The sequence below is a fragment of the Aythya marila genome (genome assembly GCF_965140915.1).
Source record: "Aythya marila genome assembly, chromosome: Z".
Classification (NCBI taxonomy): domain Eukaryota; kingdom Metazoa; phylum Chordata; class Aves; order Anseriformes; family Anatidae; genus Aythya; species Aythya marila.
In genome coordinates this window covers 39,357,869-39,374,631 of record NC_139080.1, presented here as the reverse complement: position 1 = coordinate 39,374,631, position 16,763 = coordinate 39,357,869, and the positions used below count along the sequence as shown (strand labels likewise).

General features: G+C 41.2%; 1 protein-coding gene across 2 annotated transcripts; it reads right to left on the bottom strand.

Annotated features, from left to right (window-relative positions):
• Positions 1-389: 389 nt before the first annotated feature.
• Positions 390-15,723, bottom strand: ZFAND5 (zinc finger AN1-type containing 5). 2 transcript variants are annotated; one of them, XM_082783077.1, is made up of 6 exons: positions 15,509-15,723; positions 12,259-12,416; positions 11,710-11,824; positions 11,202-11,299; positions 2,307-2,432; positions 390-2,041 (listed from the first exon to the last, which is right to left on the bottom strand). In XM_082783077.1, exons 2-6 carry the CDS (start codon positions 12,407-12,409, stop codon positions 1,893-1,895), a joined length of 639 nt encoding a protein of 212 aa, XP_082639203.1. In that variant the 5' UTR covers positions 12,410-12,416; positions 15,509-15,723; the 3' UTR covers positions 390-1,892. The 2 variants fall into 2 exon arrangements, with proteins under 2 accessions (XP_082639203.1, XP_082639204.1); XM_082783078.1 differs by lacking the exon at positions 15,509-15,723 and adding an exon at positions 14,414-14,561.
• Positions 15,724-16,763: the final 1,040 nt, after the last annotated feature.

Genomic DNA, 16,763 nt, shown 5'->3' with positions numbered 1-16,763 from the left:
TAGAACAGATTCTTTGGAAATATATATATTTTTTTTTTTGGGGGGGTGGGGGGTGGGGCTGGAAGGGGGACAAGCAAACAAAAACCAGAAAGACCCTACTACCTTTGAAGATCATTATTGTTTTCCTTTGCTCCCTTGAACCCTTGAAGCACATCACTGTTCACTGGCATTTTTGTTTGTCCATCACATAGTTATTCCAGCCATTCATGCTTCTCTGACCTCAGCCAGTCACGTTAGAGAAGTTCGTCTATCCAAATCACAAAGTCAGACATACACAGGCTTAAGCAAAAAAAAGAACATCTGTGCAAACCTATTAACTTTGTATCCAAGCTCAAGGAGGTCACCTTTGGTTTATGGCAATAACTAAAACAAAAACTATCACAAAAGTATTTCCCTCTGTACATGATTTTTATTATTTACATAATACAATATAGCATAGATGCTGGGTAGCATGATTATGTGCAATACATAAATATGAACTATCTGTACATGTTTCATATCTAATAACTCAATTGAAAGAACAATGTTAAAGCAAAAACCTGATGCTTTTAATAGTGAAGTAAAAACTAGGACTGAACACTGCAATAAAAATCAGAAGTTCAGAAGTAGCGCCTTGTGTACATACGTATTTACAGATGAGAACAGGCATTACCACAACACTAGTCTAAACTGTACTTGTTTATATAAAAAAACACAAGTTTCATACGTCACAAAAAACCCTTCCATTATAACACAGAAGTGATATTACCAGACAAGCATCAGTGAAGTATACTGCCTTTTCTAGAGTTGTTATTGTACAATGCTGTAGATAATGCAGCCCATGCAATACACCCAAGAACACTACAGTCCTACACCCAAGTACAATTAAAAATGATAAAGCAGCCCTCCAAGAGTGGTTCCAGCTACCACTTAAGTCTACAGCAGCCATGTTGGGTATGATTTTCCATGCAGAATGGTGCAAGTGTTACATTAAAACTAGAAAAAAATTATAATATTCTTTTGAACTCAGAACACATTGAACATAAGTAGTACATGAATAATAAACTGCTCTAATACTTCAGCAACTTACTCAAACACGTGTTGCTTGATAGAGCTATTGTGGTATGTCTAAAAACATATGTAACTTGTGTTTTGTAAACCAATCTTACAGTATTGTGCTACACAACAGTTTTAGCTATGCAAGGAAAAGCAGACAATTCTGTTGCAGGCCAGTTCTTAAATTCCCAACAAGACATCTCCTTTGGGAGCCTATTTTCATGATTATAAAGTTAATGTAATCTGTTTCAAAACCGTTTTCTTCTCACACGTATCCGATTTTTTCCATTTTTCCCTCAGTGCAACTAAGTGGCTTTCTTAAATATGGCACCAACACTTATCTTACTGGAAAGGTGTACCCCTCTACATAGCTGACATTCTGGTGGAAAACAATGGAGCACTGAAACTAAGACTAGAATGAGATATTAAATGATAGAAGTTGACTGCCAACCTTTCTGATGTATCCTTCTCCAAAACAGGCACATAACGCTCGTCAAAGATTATATACCTCAAACACATCTCAAAAGGCAGAACTGCTGCAAACATGCAGATAGCATACATCTGTTTGGCACATGTGAACTAAAGAGTCTGTCCTCTGTGCATGTGTATTCCTGTGCAGGTTTCTGATCATCCGATTATATTCTGGGGAGGGCATATATGTTTTCAAGGGCTGTATCTATCCAATTCTGCCTGTAACAAACACCCAAAGATTCTGAAATATCATTAAGACAGACGAGACTAAAAGTAAAACTTTGGAGAACATCAAAGGAAAATGGCCATGCACCTGCTCATCAATGTTTTCCTATGATATATTAAAAAGAAAAAAAAAAAATCAGTCTTTTCACAAGCAGGTTAATTTATATTCTCTGGATTTTTTCAGCCACCACAACTGGGTTCTCTTTCCTGATTTTTGCTGCAGCTTCTGCTTTGTAATCATATGGGCAGTTATGCTTGTCAGAATAACGGTGAAGTCCACAAAACAAGTTTCCACATCGGCAGTCAAATCCTGTACAAATAAAAATACACATAATCACCAGGAAGCTTCATATGTAACTAAGCTGTAAGTTAAGGCCTTAGTCACTGCAGACAAAGGTGGCACCTTTGTCTGATACCGAGCATAAGAAAAATGAACGTTTCCAATATACCAATTGTACTAAGTTGTTTGGATTTCAAGTCAGCAAGTAAGTTTAATGTTCATGGATATTTCATTAAGTTAAAACTAGTGAGAGGCAGCTATTCAGCTGTTGAACGCTGATGAAGTGTTCCCATACCTGTAAGGCCAACCTTCTTTCTGCACATGAAACATCTGTTCTTCTTTGGTTTGGGCAGTTCAGGAGCTCTCTCTTCGCTTTGTGAAGTACTAGGCTGAGAAACTGATGGGCTTGGTTGAGTAACAACTGTTAAAGCAAGCAAAAGAAATATAGTTTAAATTTTCTTCCTTTTCTTATATTCCCTAGTGAAGTTCGTTAGCAAGTACTTATTTCTTAAGGATTAATTCCCCTTACTAAGACCCTAAAGTCCATTGTCTGAAGTACTATACAGACTAGTCTGTGAACATGTAAATCATGAATAAAGAGTTTCAGGTACTCCACAGATTTCCCTTTCAGGTCTGCACAAGACACTGAGATTTGTTCACAATTCCACCAGCCAGAAAATCTAAGACACTTATCCATTATACCCATACAAGTGTTAATGGTTTGGGAAGCACTCCGCAAGCTCCATGTATGCTTAGTATTTAAAAAAAATAAATAATAATCAGGCACAGTTTTAGATTAAGCAGTAACAACAGTCATGGTTGAAGCTGTTGAACAGACAGAATACCAGCAGAGAATACAATTAATTGAAACATATTTTAGAACCAACCAAATTTTCAGGAATATGTTACTGTCAGAATACTGGGTTAGTATGCCATTATACTTATGAAGTCAGATGAACTAAAACCTGAAACAGTTAACCAAAACAGTTCCTAGCAAACCACTGATTCTAAAACAGATGCAGCAGAAAAGCACAACATTCACAAGAGCCTCATTGAGACACTCTCAGTAATTTGAAAAATTAAGTACAGATTCTCACACTATCTGCATTCTTGTACTGAATTCAGCTTTAACATGTAAGCAGGTGGAGTTAAAATGACTTATTTTTCACTTGCCTTTTGTCATGAAAACATTTGGTCAAATTTGCATCACAAGTTCTCTGAAGGATAAAATTTTGCCCTTTTGTGAACTTTTGTGGATCTGTTTTTTAAGTATTTTCTTTTCAAATAAATTAAAAACCTTTTCATTTTTATTTAATATCATCTTTACAGAGGACCATCATGGAAGAAAACAGATGTGTCTGTACACCAACTTTAACACATAGAACTCATGAAGTCTGCTCCTAGTACAGTTAGCTTGAGTTCTCCCAGCTGTATGATGACATCCATTGTTTTAAAATAAAAAAAAAGTAAACTAGATGTATTCCAGAATAAGTGGAGTACATAAGCCTTAAATTTGTAATTGATTTGTAATCAATGTTATGCACTCAAATAGAGTTTCTCAGTCCAGATTTGTTTGCATCCTGTGATAAGTGGAGTTCTCCAGACAAGAACTACTTATGTTGACTATTTTTGCTCTTTACTTTCATGTAAATATCTAAGTTGTATTTGTACTGACATGTTTTTATTATATAAAAACCTCACAATTACCATTAACACATAAGAAAACTCTCACAATTCATTGTACAAAACAGCCCCCAGCCAGGAGTCCACAGCCTAATCAAGGCTTGAAAGTGACAAGTTCTCACAGGTAATAAGGAGCCCTCACTGCTCATACCCCAGAAATGTTACACAGTAAGACAATGGCTAGTGATATTCTCTTAGAAGTAGCAGTTCATACAATGAACCACTAAGGTCTTTTTTTTTTTTTTTTTAATATACATTTTTCATCTTGCAGAGATTTTTCTAAAAATTTAGGAAGTCCCTAATATTAAGTCCAAGGCTAACAAGATACTACAGAACTTGCACTGCAATTACTACTGCTATCAATACTTTTTGGAGTAATTTCTGCTACTGGATTTGTTGAGAAAACAACTTTTGTCTTCACAATTGATTAACATTTTCTAGATCAGCAGATATCATGCTCTGAGCTTGTCTTTAAACCCAATGGAAGGAGCATTTGGTATCAATTCAAGAGCTTCTAACTAGAACAGGTTAAAACCACAAATAATACCACAAATAATGTGAGACACTTGGATCCTAGGCACCTTAACTAACAAGCCTCAGCTATGGAATTAAAAAAAAAAATGATAAAATACCTCCCAACAAGTACAGCCAAACAAACTTCTTTTAGATTTGTTATACTGCTAATTAAAAAAAAGGAAAAGAAAAGCTAATCATAAGCCATTACAAATAAAAAAGAACAAAAATACTTCTACACTCTGCAATTAGGTGAATAGTTAGCCAGAGGGAAGCTTCATCTGCATCAGAACCAACTCATAGTATGAGCCATAGAAGGATGCATGCTGTTTCAATCAGATGAAAGAGAAAATGGAGAAGGGGCAAATCAAGAGTGACCTAAGTAATTGAAGTCACTCACAGCATGAACATGAACAACTCACAGCAGAAAATGAAAACAAGAAAAGGAACAACCTTTATCACTGCCTAACATGCTCAACAAGGAAGTAAAAGTGCAAATGACAGTTTCCCAGGAATCACCAATGCATAAAGAAGGTCTAGTAGATCACTCTGTGCCACAAACGCGTTAGAGTATAAATCCATCTAAAGGAGAACAGTACCAGCTACTACAGGTATGCTTCCTCCTCTGCATAAGGAAATTTTGATAAGTATTCACTGCCACACGTCAGCACAGGATTATTTTCATTACTCCCAGTTCCTAAGAAACTGCAGAGGCCCATTTCCTGAATGGGCCGCAGAGTAGGATCCTTCTCCCACAAACTATATTCAGGAAAGAAGAAGCAGTAGGCAATATGGAGAAACAGGCACTATAAAAGTTCCAGTATGACAAGGAAGAGCTACCTAAATCCAAATTCATAGAGCCAACAGAAATTCATCAGTTACTGTCCTGATGACAGGTTGTCACAACAGGCTTCCTCTGGCAGAGAAGCCTAATCTTACTGGACAAATACAATTCTAGTCCTCATTACATAAAATTCAATTTATATCATAAGCCATGTACTACAAACACCAGGTGAGCACCCGAGATGTTTGACATACAATCACCATAGCTTAAATGGACTCACTGCATCAAGCCTTGGGATAGCTTCTTTCCCATGTAGCCTGAACATAAGATGCATCTTTACAGAAGGCGTGTGGGTACAGTGAGACCACTGGGGAATGAAGTTAGCCACGTGCCACAGCATGTTCTATTCAACCTATACATGGAGGCATCCTACAAAAAGAGAACAAAGCTCTTCTATGACCAAGTTATTATGCCTCAGTGAGGTTCTCAAAAGTGACAACCACTTAAGTAACTAGATTTTCAATACTAACAGTAGTTTTGCTCTCATCAACCAACGTGGCTGCTGCAGAAAAGCATACCTGCTGCAGGTATTTTTCTACTGAAAGAAAGAATCTGCTATTTTTCACTCCAACAAAACTTGATAAAAAGTCTTTCAACTGCTCTTCAACCCTCCCAATACTACAAGCAACCAGAAGAGGATACCAAAGTAAAACAAAGTTTCTTCTGACCGTACATAAGTTAGCCAAAAATAAGATCCCAGCATCTTAGACTGCATAACTGCCAAGGTATTAGCAAGTAGAAAGCCCCGCAGTGGAGCAAAGTTAAGTCTTGAAGGCATAAAACAGAACTGTTTTTAACATCCTGACTTCATGAAGGTAACACCATCGGTCACCATAGAAGAACTGGCAAAAGTTAGAACAGAGAATAAAAAGTCAAGAGTCATCAGGAAGACAGACTGCACTCCTGCAGTATCAGAGCAGAAACTACATGTTATTACAGCCTTGTATTGCATTTTACATACAAAGGGCTTGTATGTAAAATTTGAGTCTGGAGCAATGGACAGTACTTATGCTGTATTTAAGTTATATCAAGCTTCTTGAGAGTAAATACTTTATTTTGGAGAAAGCACTGCTGCTATGGCAATATAGGTGCTCATGAGGAAAGGCTGAAGAATAAACTCCATTGTTAATTTCATGTCAAAGAAAGGGGATGAACGTATTATGCAGCACGTAATATATCTCCCACATACCCAACTAAGAGGCACATGGAATATCTTTACCACTGCCTTAATAAAACAAAGATATCCAGTGTAATTATCACACAGAAATACACTTTAATTTGGACACCATGAAGGCTTCATCTCTGACGTATACTTCTCTGTTAAAACGATTAAATAACATTCTATCAGTAACAAGCACAGGACCACTTTCCAAGGTGTACAGCCTCAAGACTTCCAAGAGATTACTGATTACATTTCTGAATTATTTCAAGCAAGGATATCTACTGGTGCTGTAACAGACATGGGAAATATGAAGATGAACCAATTATTTTGAACAGAATTTATGTCAGATAATTTTACTGACAGCCACAAAGGAACTACCTACAGATAGCAACACAGTTATATACTACAAGCATTTGTGAAGCCAAGTCAGAATTAACAAGGCAGTTATTACAACACCAAGATCTAGAGGAATACCATTTAGTCACCATCTCAAGCCTACCGTATTTCATAAGCTAGCTGTCTATTCAGCATCTTACAATATTATCTGCAACACACTGTATACATCGCAGATAAAACACAGTGACTTTATCTACAATGCAAGTTAGGACAACACATAGCAGGGTCTGAACCTGAGTGCTGGACAGCTGTAAAATAACTATTCAGATTGGCTTTGTAGAGTCAAAAGACAAGTAAGCCAATCACAATCTTCCACTGTCTTCTGAAGCTCATTAAATACCAATTTCAAGAACAGAAAGGGTAACCTACAACATGGATGGAATTAGACCTTAAGTTAGCAGTATTTGAGTATTTTTAAAATATGTATTTTACATGAGACATGACATCAATTCAATTCCCTATTTTTTTTTTTTTTTTTACAGGCAGTGCTACTCCATAGCTGTGGTTTCACAGAAAGCTCTTACCACACTCTACTCCCTAAAACAAAGCTATTACTGGGTTAAAAAACAAAACCAAGTCTGTTTACCATGCTGATATTAATTATGTCTGGTAACACTGACAGACCCAACAGGAGACTCATCATTGAACAAGGTAACTGACCTGCAAAACCACAAAAAAATGCTAAAACTATGCTGCAACTCAAAACAACATGATTGTCTAAACATACTTGTTTTCAAAACAGTTTACTTTTAATGCTTAATATGTAGCTCAGTTCTCTCTCTCTCTTTTTTTTTTTTTTTTTTTTTTTTTTTTTTTTTTTTTTTAAATTTCCACTTGTATACCTGCTAAAACAAAACAGATTTAAGGAAGGGCTCCAGCATGCCTCACCAACTTGGTAAATATACTGTTCTGATTATCACAAAGAAGGAAAAATCCAAAACCTAGCTAACTTTTAATTCCTGTAACACAGGAGTGAGGAAAAAAACAGCTGTGAATCACATTTCTAGAATGCTTTGGGTAAATTCTAACATTAAAGACTGTAGTAGAATTCAATCCTTACTAAGGAATGTAAAAGCATATCAAAAGCTTATAAAAATGTTATTAAGAAGTGCCCTCTTATGAATTGGAGTTTGGAAGTAAAGGGATTTAGGTTTCTCTGACTTGTGAGCAGTTCATCATATAAGCAGCTGAACTGAACACACCACAATTCAAGTACGAAATCACAAACAATAAAGCTGAACTAAGAATTATAAGTCACGAGAGAATACAGCATGATAGATATTAATTACAACCAACTGTGTCAGTTACATCTGCCACGTATTTCTTCTTTCAATTCTTAAGACATGGTTGTCTTAGAACTTGATTTGTCTGAATGAAAATCCAGGCTGAAACTTCAACCTGGGAAAATAAGAGTTCAGTATTTTATTGTTCTCAACTGCAGCAACTTCTGAAGTATGATGCTTCAATTGTAACAGCAAGCAAGTACAATTTCATGCTATACATTGCTAAAAAAAAAGTCAATTGACCAGATGTCAATAACAGATGTTTATTACATTCTGGCTTCCAAGGGAAATATCAAAAAATTTCATTTGCTAATTAAAATCCGGCAGAAGAGAACACAACTTGATGCCACTGAACTGTTAAAAGGAGAAAGACCTACTTTAATTCAAGGCAAACCTGTTAGTTCACAATCTACTATTATCTGAAAAACAGCTACAAAAGTTGGATTGTGCTTAAACTAGACCATGTTTTCATTAGCAACTTCATGACTGTGGCATTTTCTTAGAGAATTACACCTCCCAGAAAGCATTAGTTTTGCTGTTGTGAGGTGACATGAATTATTTATTCTTTATTATTGTTCCCTCCTCAGGAAGTAAGAGCAGCACACATAAGAAGTTGCAGGAAAAATGAAGAGAAGAAAAATGCAACCAGTCCAGACTTGACAGGATTCTGAAGTCCAGGCCAGATTCTCTGGCATGCAACATATGGAGATTGACATAGCACTGAATATACCAATTTGTGAATCTTACGTATCCAGCAAACCCTAAGAATAATACGTAAGGACACCATCCTATGCTGTCTACAATCTGTGCCAAACTTTACCACTTAAAAGGAAACTTGCACTTCACAGCAGTTTCAAAGATTTATGAGTATCACTGACTGCTCTGGATTGGAAAGGACCTTCAAAAACCACCCGATCCCAACCCCCCTGTCATAGGCAGGGATCCCTCCCAGTAGACCAAGATGCCAAAAGCCCCATCCAGCCTGGCCCCAGGGATGGGGCATCCACAGCTTCTCTGGGCAATGTTTTCCAGTGTCTCAACACCCTCACTGTGAAATGTTTCTTCCTCATATCCAACCTAAATCTACTCTTTCAGTTTAAAACCATTACTCCTTGTCTCATTCACTACATGCCCTTGTAAAAAGTCTCTCTCCAACGTTATTATAAACCCCCTTTAAGTGTTGAAAAGCTGCAATATGTACTAAGGCAGGCAGTTCTGTTCCAGAACTTTTATTCCTCAGACACATTTAAGTTTTATGGTAGTTTTTCCATTGACGTCTACACCAGCTTGTGACAGCTTTGTAGCTTGTTTCAACCTGAGAGATTATTTAGAGCAATACATAAGTCTCTTTAGTCTCTTGTCAATACATAAGTCTCTTTAGTTGAGCTTTTGGATTTTTCTCCCCTTTTCTAATCAACCAAGTGCTGTGTGACACTAGCTAACATAAAGTCACTTGTTAAGGAAAAAACAGGTGCTATGTCAACAGAAACTGAAGATTGCCCTTTACACCTGGCAAAACGACAAACTCCTGTTGGCAGTTCTAGTAAGAGTAGATTCACTAGTACTTCAGCACTGCTACCATCTTATGTATTCCTCTTTCTTTCTTGACACCGTTTCAGATAAGAATTCTTAACAAGGACGCATGTATTTATAAAAATAACTTAAGACTCTGCTAGAATATTTAAGTTACCTAGAGAAAGTCTACTTATATACAAAATTAACAGTTGTAAAAAAAAAAAAAAAAAAAAAAACAACCTTCTGTGAGAAACTAAGTTGTGTTTTAGCAGCAGATAACTAATTTTCTGTATTCAAAGGTAGTTGTGTAGTCATAAGAAAAAACGCTAAGTAGGTGAGTGGACAGTAGAAGGCCTCACTGTTCCAAAGTAAGGTAGAAGCTTGAGAAAAACAGGATGAGCAGCGTGAGAACAGTAAAACAAAGTTCACAAGTTCTCAAAACATAAGAAAGGAGAAAAAAAGGAAAAAGGAGAAATTAAAGGGTTGAAGAAAAAAATTGTACAAATGGTACAGAGAAGCGTCAAGTAGCTTGTGAACCTGTAGTACTCAGCCAATGAGGAAACAGGGGAGGTGATCAGGTATTGAGTAATCAGGAATAAAAGGTGATTTGTTTACTATAATGAGCTCCTAATGGGCAGGATGCCTGCCATTGCAAATAGAATAGCTTCACAGAAGATCCTGTCTGAATAAAATTATTTGAGATTTTTCTCACACTTCTCAGTCTGTACATAAAGTTTATTTTTTCTTGGCTTTAGGTCTCACCACAGAATCCTAACTTAACATGATTTATTGCAAATGGTAAAATCCTTTCTACAGATAGCAAGCAATTAAATATCAGATGTTGATGCAGTCATTTTTGTGGCAAAGATTAGCTAAAGATCATTGTTCTATGGTGTTGAGCAGCATCTTCTGCATTTTTTGTCCCACTCGGTTCAAAACCAAGAAAATTAATTTTGTCTTTAGTTTACGTGAACGAAGTTGCAATCAAATTTCAGCTTTCAATGTTTTAAGACTGTTCAGAACTGTTAAGTTGAATCAAAAAACGTGGACACATAGGTATGGAACAAGTGCATTAAGGTATCCATTTGAACAGACCAATACATGAATTCAGCCACTCACTTGCAAGTACGGAAGCAGTCTCTCCCTCCATGAAGTTTACACTTCAAAGTTTAACTAACTACTACAGCTACAACCTTCCAGTACAAGGATAAAACTTCTGAGGGTTCACTCCCAGCAGCTAAGGCTTTAAGCATTCTACATTTACAGGACAATGCTTTGGTTATACCTGCCGATTACGCCATTTCAAGAACCTTTAACAGTTTTGTTAGTATTTTTAAACCATGTATTCCCTCCACCCACACTCTCATTCCTCTGTAGAACAGAATTCATAAGAACTCCACTCTCTAAATGCAACAAGACGTTTTGACTGCCATGAGTCAGCAGCAATTGCACTGCTAGATTATAAACAGAAATCTCAACACTTTGACTTCAAAACTTACCACCTTGCCATCATGTAATTTCAGGGTGCCTTACTTTAAAAATAAATAAATAAACGAAGGCTTGGAAGCCAAAACTACCTTCATAGGTGTGAACTTCTTTGTTACTAACATCAAACATGGACAAAAAAAAAAATATATTCTAGCACTGGTCATTTTTCTTGATTCCAAGGGGAGAGTACTCAAAATGCATCTTTAAGAACCACCTTAACAGCTGCTCAAGACAATGGGAAATGTCTCTTGAGGAGACAGTAGGCCATCAGCCTCTTAAGTCACCAGTGGTACGCTGCAAACATACCTGGCTCCGTCTCTGTTTTCGGTGTTACTTTTTCCTCTCTTGAAATGCTCATTTCTGTCATTTGCTGCGTAACAGGCAAAGCGGCAACAGGCACATTTCTGTTTATGTACAGTGAAACACGTAATTTTACATTAGTTTTGAGTACATAATAAAAGCTTAAGTTGTCCAAACCCATCAACAAACTACCTGTTTAATTACTACTAATACATGTTGCTGACCTCTGCTTCTACCATCTTCAAAACACATTTTGAACTCTACTTTAGTTCCCCCTAGAAGGAAATAGTCAAATCTGCAGCAAAGTACCTCTTCAGATAATCTGAAAATGCAGCAGCTGAACAACAAAAATTGTAATTACTCATCATTTATAAAGATTCATAAAGTACTGTCAGGCACACTGTCCCCTTTTGCTCTGCAGAAATTCAGTGCAGTAGGTCAAGATTACTGCCAGCCTTTAACTTGCTACACACTCATAAGCTCAACCAAACTCAAAACAATACTTCCAACTTACCTTGATTTTTCAGATGTGCTGCCAGCAGCACCTTCACAGTTGTTTAAGCTAGTAGTGTCTGCTCTCTGTACAGATGCAGAGTCTGAGGTAGGACTGTTTGAACCACTGGCTGTTCCTATGTAACAAGGATTTGAAAAGCCATTTAGAAACAAGTTGTGGAATACATTAGTCAAATATTCTTGTACACAGTTATGAACTGTGCACAAGAATACACTGCACACATTATTCAATTATACTGCATATTACTTCTTACTTACAAGGTAAACTATACTGCTAGCAGCCAAAATACAGAGATTGTCTAAGAATATACTTACACTGAAGGGTAAGTGGAAAAAAAAACTAAAGGTGGACCTTGACACATTACACAAATGCATTTTTATTTTTGCTATGTTTAAAGTAGTATTCTCTTTGACATTCATTATATTAGCACATAGCCTTAAGAAGTTCTTATGAAATGCGTTCTGGGATTCTTCATCATCATCTGCATATTTTAGTTAAAAAAAGACATAACAGCAACAAACAAAAACCACACACATTGGACACCCTTACCCATTGGGCTGATTCTGCCACTATTCTGCTGTCGCTGAAGATGCTCTTTGTAGCAAACAGAACACATCCCATTTGTCCTAGGATTTCCATAAAATCCACATCCTGTACTACACAGCATGGGCCCTGGGGTCTGGTTTGTCTCCTGAGTCATCTCGATGCTGTAAATAAAACCAAGGACTGCATTAGGAGCTGGCATGTCACCAAAATCAATTACAGGGTTACAGAATTAAAGTATGCCTGCTCACCCTGCCCCTAAAAGGTGATATCAGCATTCTTAAAGAGGTTTATATGGACATTAATATACCATTCAATACTGCAATCGTATTGCTAAGTAACATCATTATGAACCTTCATGGGAAGGAACAGTACTTCTCAGCATCAGTATAACAACAATAAGCTTGCTGGACACAGATTCGTGTGTAGGTTACAACCAAGTCCAATGTAACGACAAAAACAGCCCTTTATTACCAACCTCTGAACATTAATGTGGATATGCAGAATAAGCAAGACCAGACTTGTGTCTGCCAAAGAATTGTGGCAACTAATATAGCTAAGTTTTCCAGGCTCCATCAGGAGAACCTCACATTTTCAGTAAAGTTGATCTTGCTTCGCTTTGATGCTAGTTCCACTATTAGCAGGCCTGATTTTCACAATATACTTATTAGGAAGAGTAAAAATCCCTTAAGTATTGGCAACAGCCATTAGTCTGTATTCCTATCTTTAGAAGGAGTTTCCAAAACAAGGACTTGAATACTCCTCAGGTTGTGTATGAAAGCTGATACTCAGTATTAACTGGCAACGACACGTGTACAACAGGCTCTTCAACAGAACCTAAACAGCATTTCTGAAATAAGCTTAGACCTGATCTTACTCTTCAAAACAAAACAAAACAAAAAAAAAAAAAAAAACACAAGAAAATCAACAACTTTAGGCTGCTGGATTCATTCTATAACATTGCCAGTTAAATACTTCATCTTAATAAAGTTACAGCGAGACTTCTGTGGCTTCCAAATGTAGACAACACTAGCTCTCTGCCACAAACTGCAGTTGCTAGGAACAAAAATACTTCACCTTCACTGTTGGTTAACCTCTGCAAAGCAAGGTTAGTAGAAAAACTGATACAGCAACCAAATCCTTCATTCCCAAGGGCAACAAAACTGGAGCATGGCAACCAAGCAATCTACTACAAATTGAGGACACACACAAGAATACTGCACTTGTCCTCCCAAGATTTAGAAGAAGCACTATACATGGCACTTGGAGAAATTTATTTTAGCGTCATCTCATGATGACTGTCTTCCTGCTCAGGAGCACACATAGTAATGAAAGATACTTGACCACTTGATGTTTGGGAGAACTCAAAAAATGTCAAAAGCAGGTTTACTGCACTGTACAGGAAAAAATACTTACAATTCAGAAACGCTACACTGAAATTAGTAAACTTAGATTTCAGTAGTATGATAACCTCAACTAAGGGCAAAGCAACCTTTGTTTAGTTAAACTGAATTTCTGGGAAAAAACAGTAAATCAGTAACAGAAGATGAACAAGTAAAATTAATCTGTTTGTCTGCAGGTGATCATGGGACCTCATTTCTCAAGGTACGGATAGCAGTATAGGTACAGGTAGTCCTGCAGAACAGCTTCACACTTGCTCTGGTAGAACATATTATGGATTTACAGCCATATAAGCCAGACAAGGAAGTCAGCACAAATTATGACCACACTCGAGAAACCAAAACAAGCAAAAAAAAAAAAAAAAAAAAAAAAAGCTAACCTTATCTACATTGCAGGTTTATGCTTGCCTAAAGCAAAGACCCTACTTCTGCCCTCCTGGTAAGCAGGTAAGCTCAAAGCGTTATCAAACATGCTGCCACCACCAATCTCACTTTCAAATTAACGTGCTGTTTCACCACTCACTAAACCTATCTTTAGGTGCCAACGCTGTTTTTAAAACGCTACAAAAAAACAGTCTTCACGGCTCCTTTGTCAGCACGTTCTCCCACTACTCGAGATGCATGCTCCTGATCGAAAGGGTCAAGTTGTTATCCAGCACTTTACAAACTGTGCTCTTCAGGCTCTTGAAGAAGCTCTGGGCATCACTTGTTTCTCCTAAAAGCAAGCACCACCAGCAGGCAGACAGTTACAAAGCACTTACCCGAAGTGACTCCGCTACCCACCACACCACACCCGGCTGTATAACCTCCCGAACCAACAACAGCGGAAGCGAGGGTTTTAGACGAGGCAAACCTCCCCTGCTGGACCCCTCCTCGGAGCACCAGCAGCGAGGTGAGGGCTCCCCCCGGACTGCGCCCTCCTCCCCTGGAGCAGCAGCTCCTGAAGCCACCCCCGCATGCGCCCGCCCGCCGCGGCGCTTCCCCGAAGCGCGGGTCACATGTGCGAGCGCATTAGCTTCCGCCTGTCACACGGCTGCAATGTGACAGGCTGAGCCACGGGCTCAGGCACAAAACCCCGTCAACAGGGGCCTCTGAAATCAGCTTCTATTTATATCTCCGGAGGCTGCCAGCTCCTGCACAGCCCACGGAGCCGCGCACACACACACACACACACCCACGGCGCGGGGAAGGAGGAGGCGGCGGCGGCGGCTGCCTTCCCGGAGAGCAGCGGGGAGGGAGGGGAAGGAGGGAGGGGAAGGAGGCTGCATCCCGGCCGGGAAAATGCAGCATCACCAGCCGGGCGCCTCCAACAGCCATTTTCATCCCCCCCCCCCCCCCCCCCCCAAACCCAGCTGGCAGCACGGGGCGGCGGGCTCACAAAATTAAAAAAAAATAAATAAATAAAACAAAAGAAAAGAAAAGAAAAAACAACAACCCCCCCCCCCCACACACACACACAAAGCTCTCAAGGGGGGGGGGGGGGGAGGGTGTTATAAAATAAGAAGCTTTCATCGTGCCTCCGCGTGACTCCACGCGCAGCAGCAGCAGCAGCAGCAGCGCCGCCCGGGCCCGAGACAAAAGGCACGGCAGCGCCAAGCGCTCCGCACACCCCCCCCATCCCATCCCATCCCATCCCATCCCACCGCCACCGCCGCACAAAGCCCCGCGGAGGGCCGTGCCGTGCCGTGCCGTGCCGTGCTGTACCTCGCAGCAAAGCCCTGAGTCACGGCCGGGCCGCGGCCGCCTCCCTGAGCGCGGCGGGGCCGGCAGGCAGCGGGCAGGCAGCGGGGCTGCCACCGCGCGCCCCACCCCGCCCCACCCCGGCCCGGCCCGGCCCGGCTCGGCACCCCCCTGACCTGTTGGCGGCGGGGGCCGGGTGCCCCGCGGCGGGCTCGTCGGGGGGCTGCGGGCCGCTGGCTGCAGGGCGAGGGGCGCGGAGCAGCCGCCGCTGCCGCTGCCGCTGGCGGTGTTGGTGCCGGTTCCCTCCTTTGTTCCCGCAGCAGCCGCGGCCGTCGGGGCAGCGGCGCCGGCGCGAGGCGAGGCGCGCGCGGCGCGGGGGGCGGGCGGCGGGAAGGAGCCGGCGGGAGGGGGGCGGGGGGGACGAGGAGGAGGAGGAGGAGGAGGAAGGGGAGGGGACGGGGCCCGCCCGCCGGCGGCTCCGCCTCCTGCTGGCCCGCGCTGAGGCACGCCGACGGGGCATGCGCGCTGCCGCGAGGAGGAGGAGGGGGGAGCGGGGAGCAGGAGGGGCGGGGCAGAGCCGCCGCCCGCGGAGCCGCGCCCCGCCCCCTGAGGTGACGTCACAGAGGCACGCGCGGGCTCGGTGGGTTGGAGCCCCCCCTCCCGCCTCGGTTGGGGAGAGCCCCGTGAGGGGCCCCGCTGGGTGCTGGTCTGCGGCGCCCCCGCCGTGTCCGGGCTGCTCGGCGCTCCTCTGGCCCGGCCCAACCCAACCCGGGCCACCAGCCCCGGTCTGAGCCCCACACCTCAGCTGTTCCGTCCCCGAGGACCTCCTCCTCCACGCCTGTCCCCCCTGTGAGGGGCTCAGCGCTGCCCCCTCCGGTTGCTGGAGCTGCCCCACCCCCGCCCCCCCCCGCCCCACCAGGTGTTTTTACGGAAAGCATGAAGAATAAAACACGTTTTTAATGGAAAACACCTTGTTACATGCGCTCCTGTTGAGCATCTGAACATCCAAGTCTTCCTTAAACAGATAAGCAATAGTGCTGCATGGCAAGAGCCGTTGCCTCTCAGGCTGTCGTGTCCCAAGTTTCTCTGTGGCTTTAATTATTAAATTAAATGAACATCTTCATTCCGATCTGCAGCTTCTCAAATGCAAACCTGAGCTGTAGAACAGTGGTCATGGGCTCACCAGGAAAATCCTCCTCCATATTTTATACTAATCTGAAATCCTGGGCAGTTCTGGCATGGGTGATGTTACATTGATCCAGTTGCAACCAAGAAAATGCATCATTGTGTATAGAAAGGTCTTTATGCGACTGAAACGCCAAATTCTTAAACAGATGAAAGTGGTCTACGTGATGGGTGCCACGAGAGCAGGCCACGGTTCAAGACGTGCCAGGCTGTGAACTTCTGTGGCGGATGGTGCCTCAGTTTGGC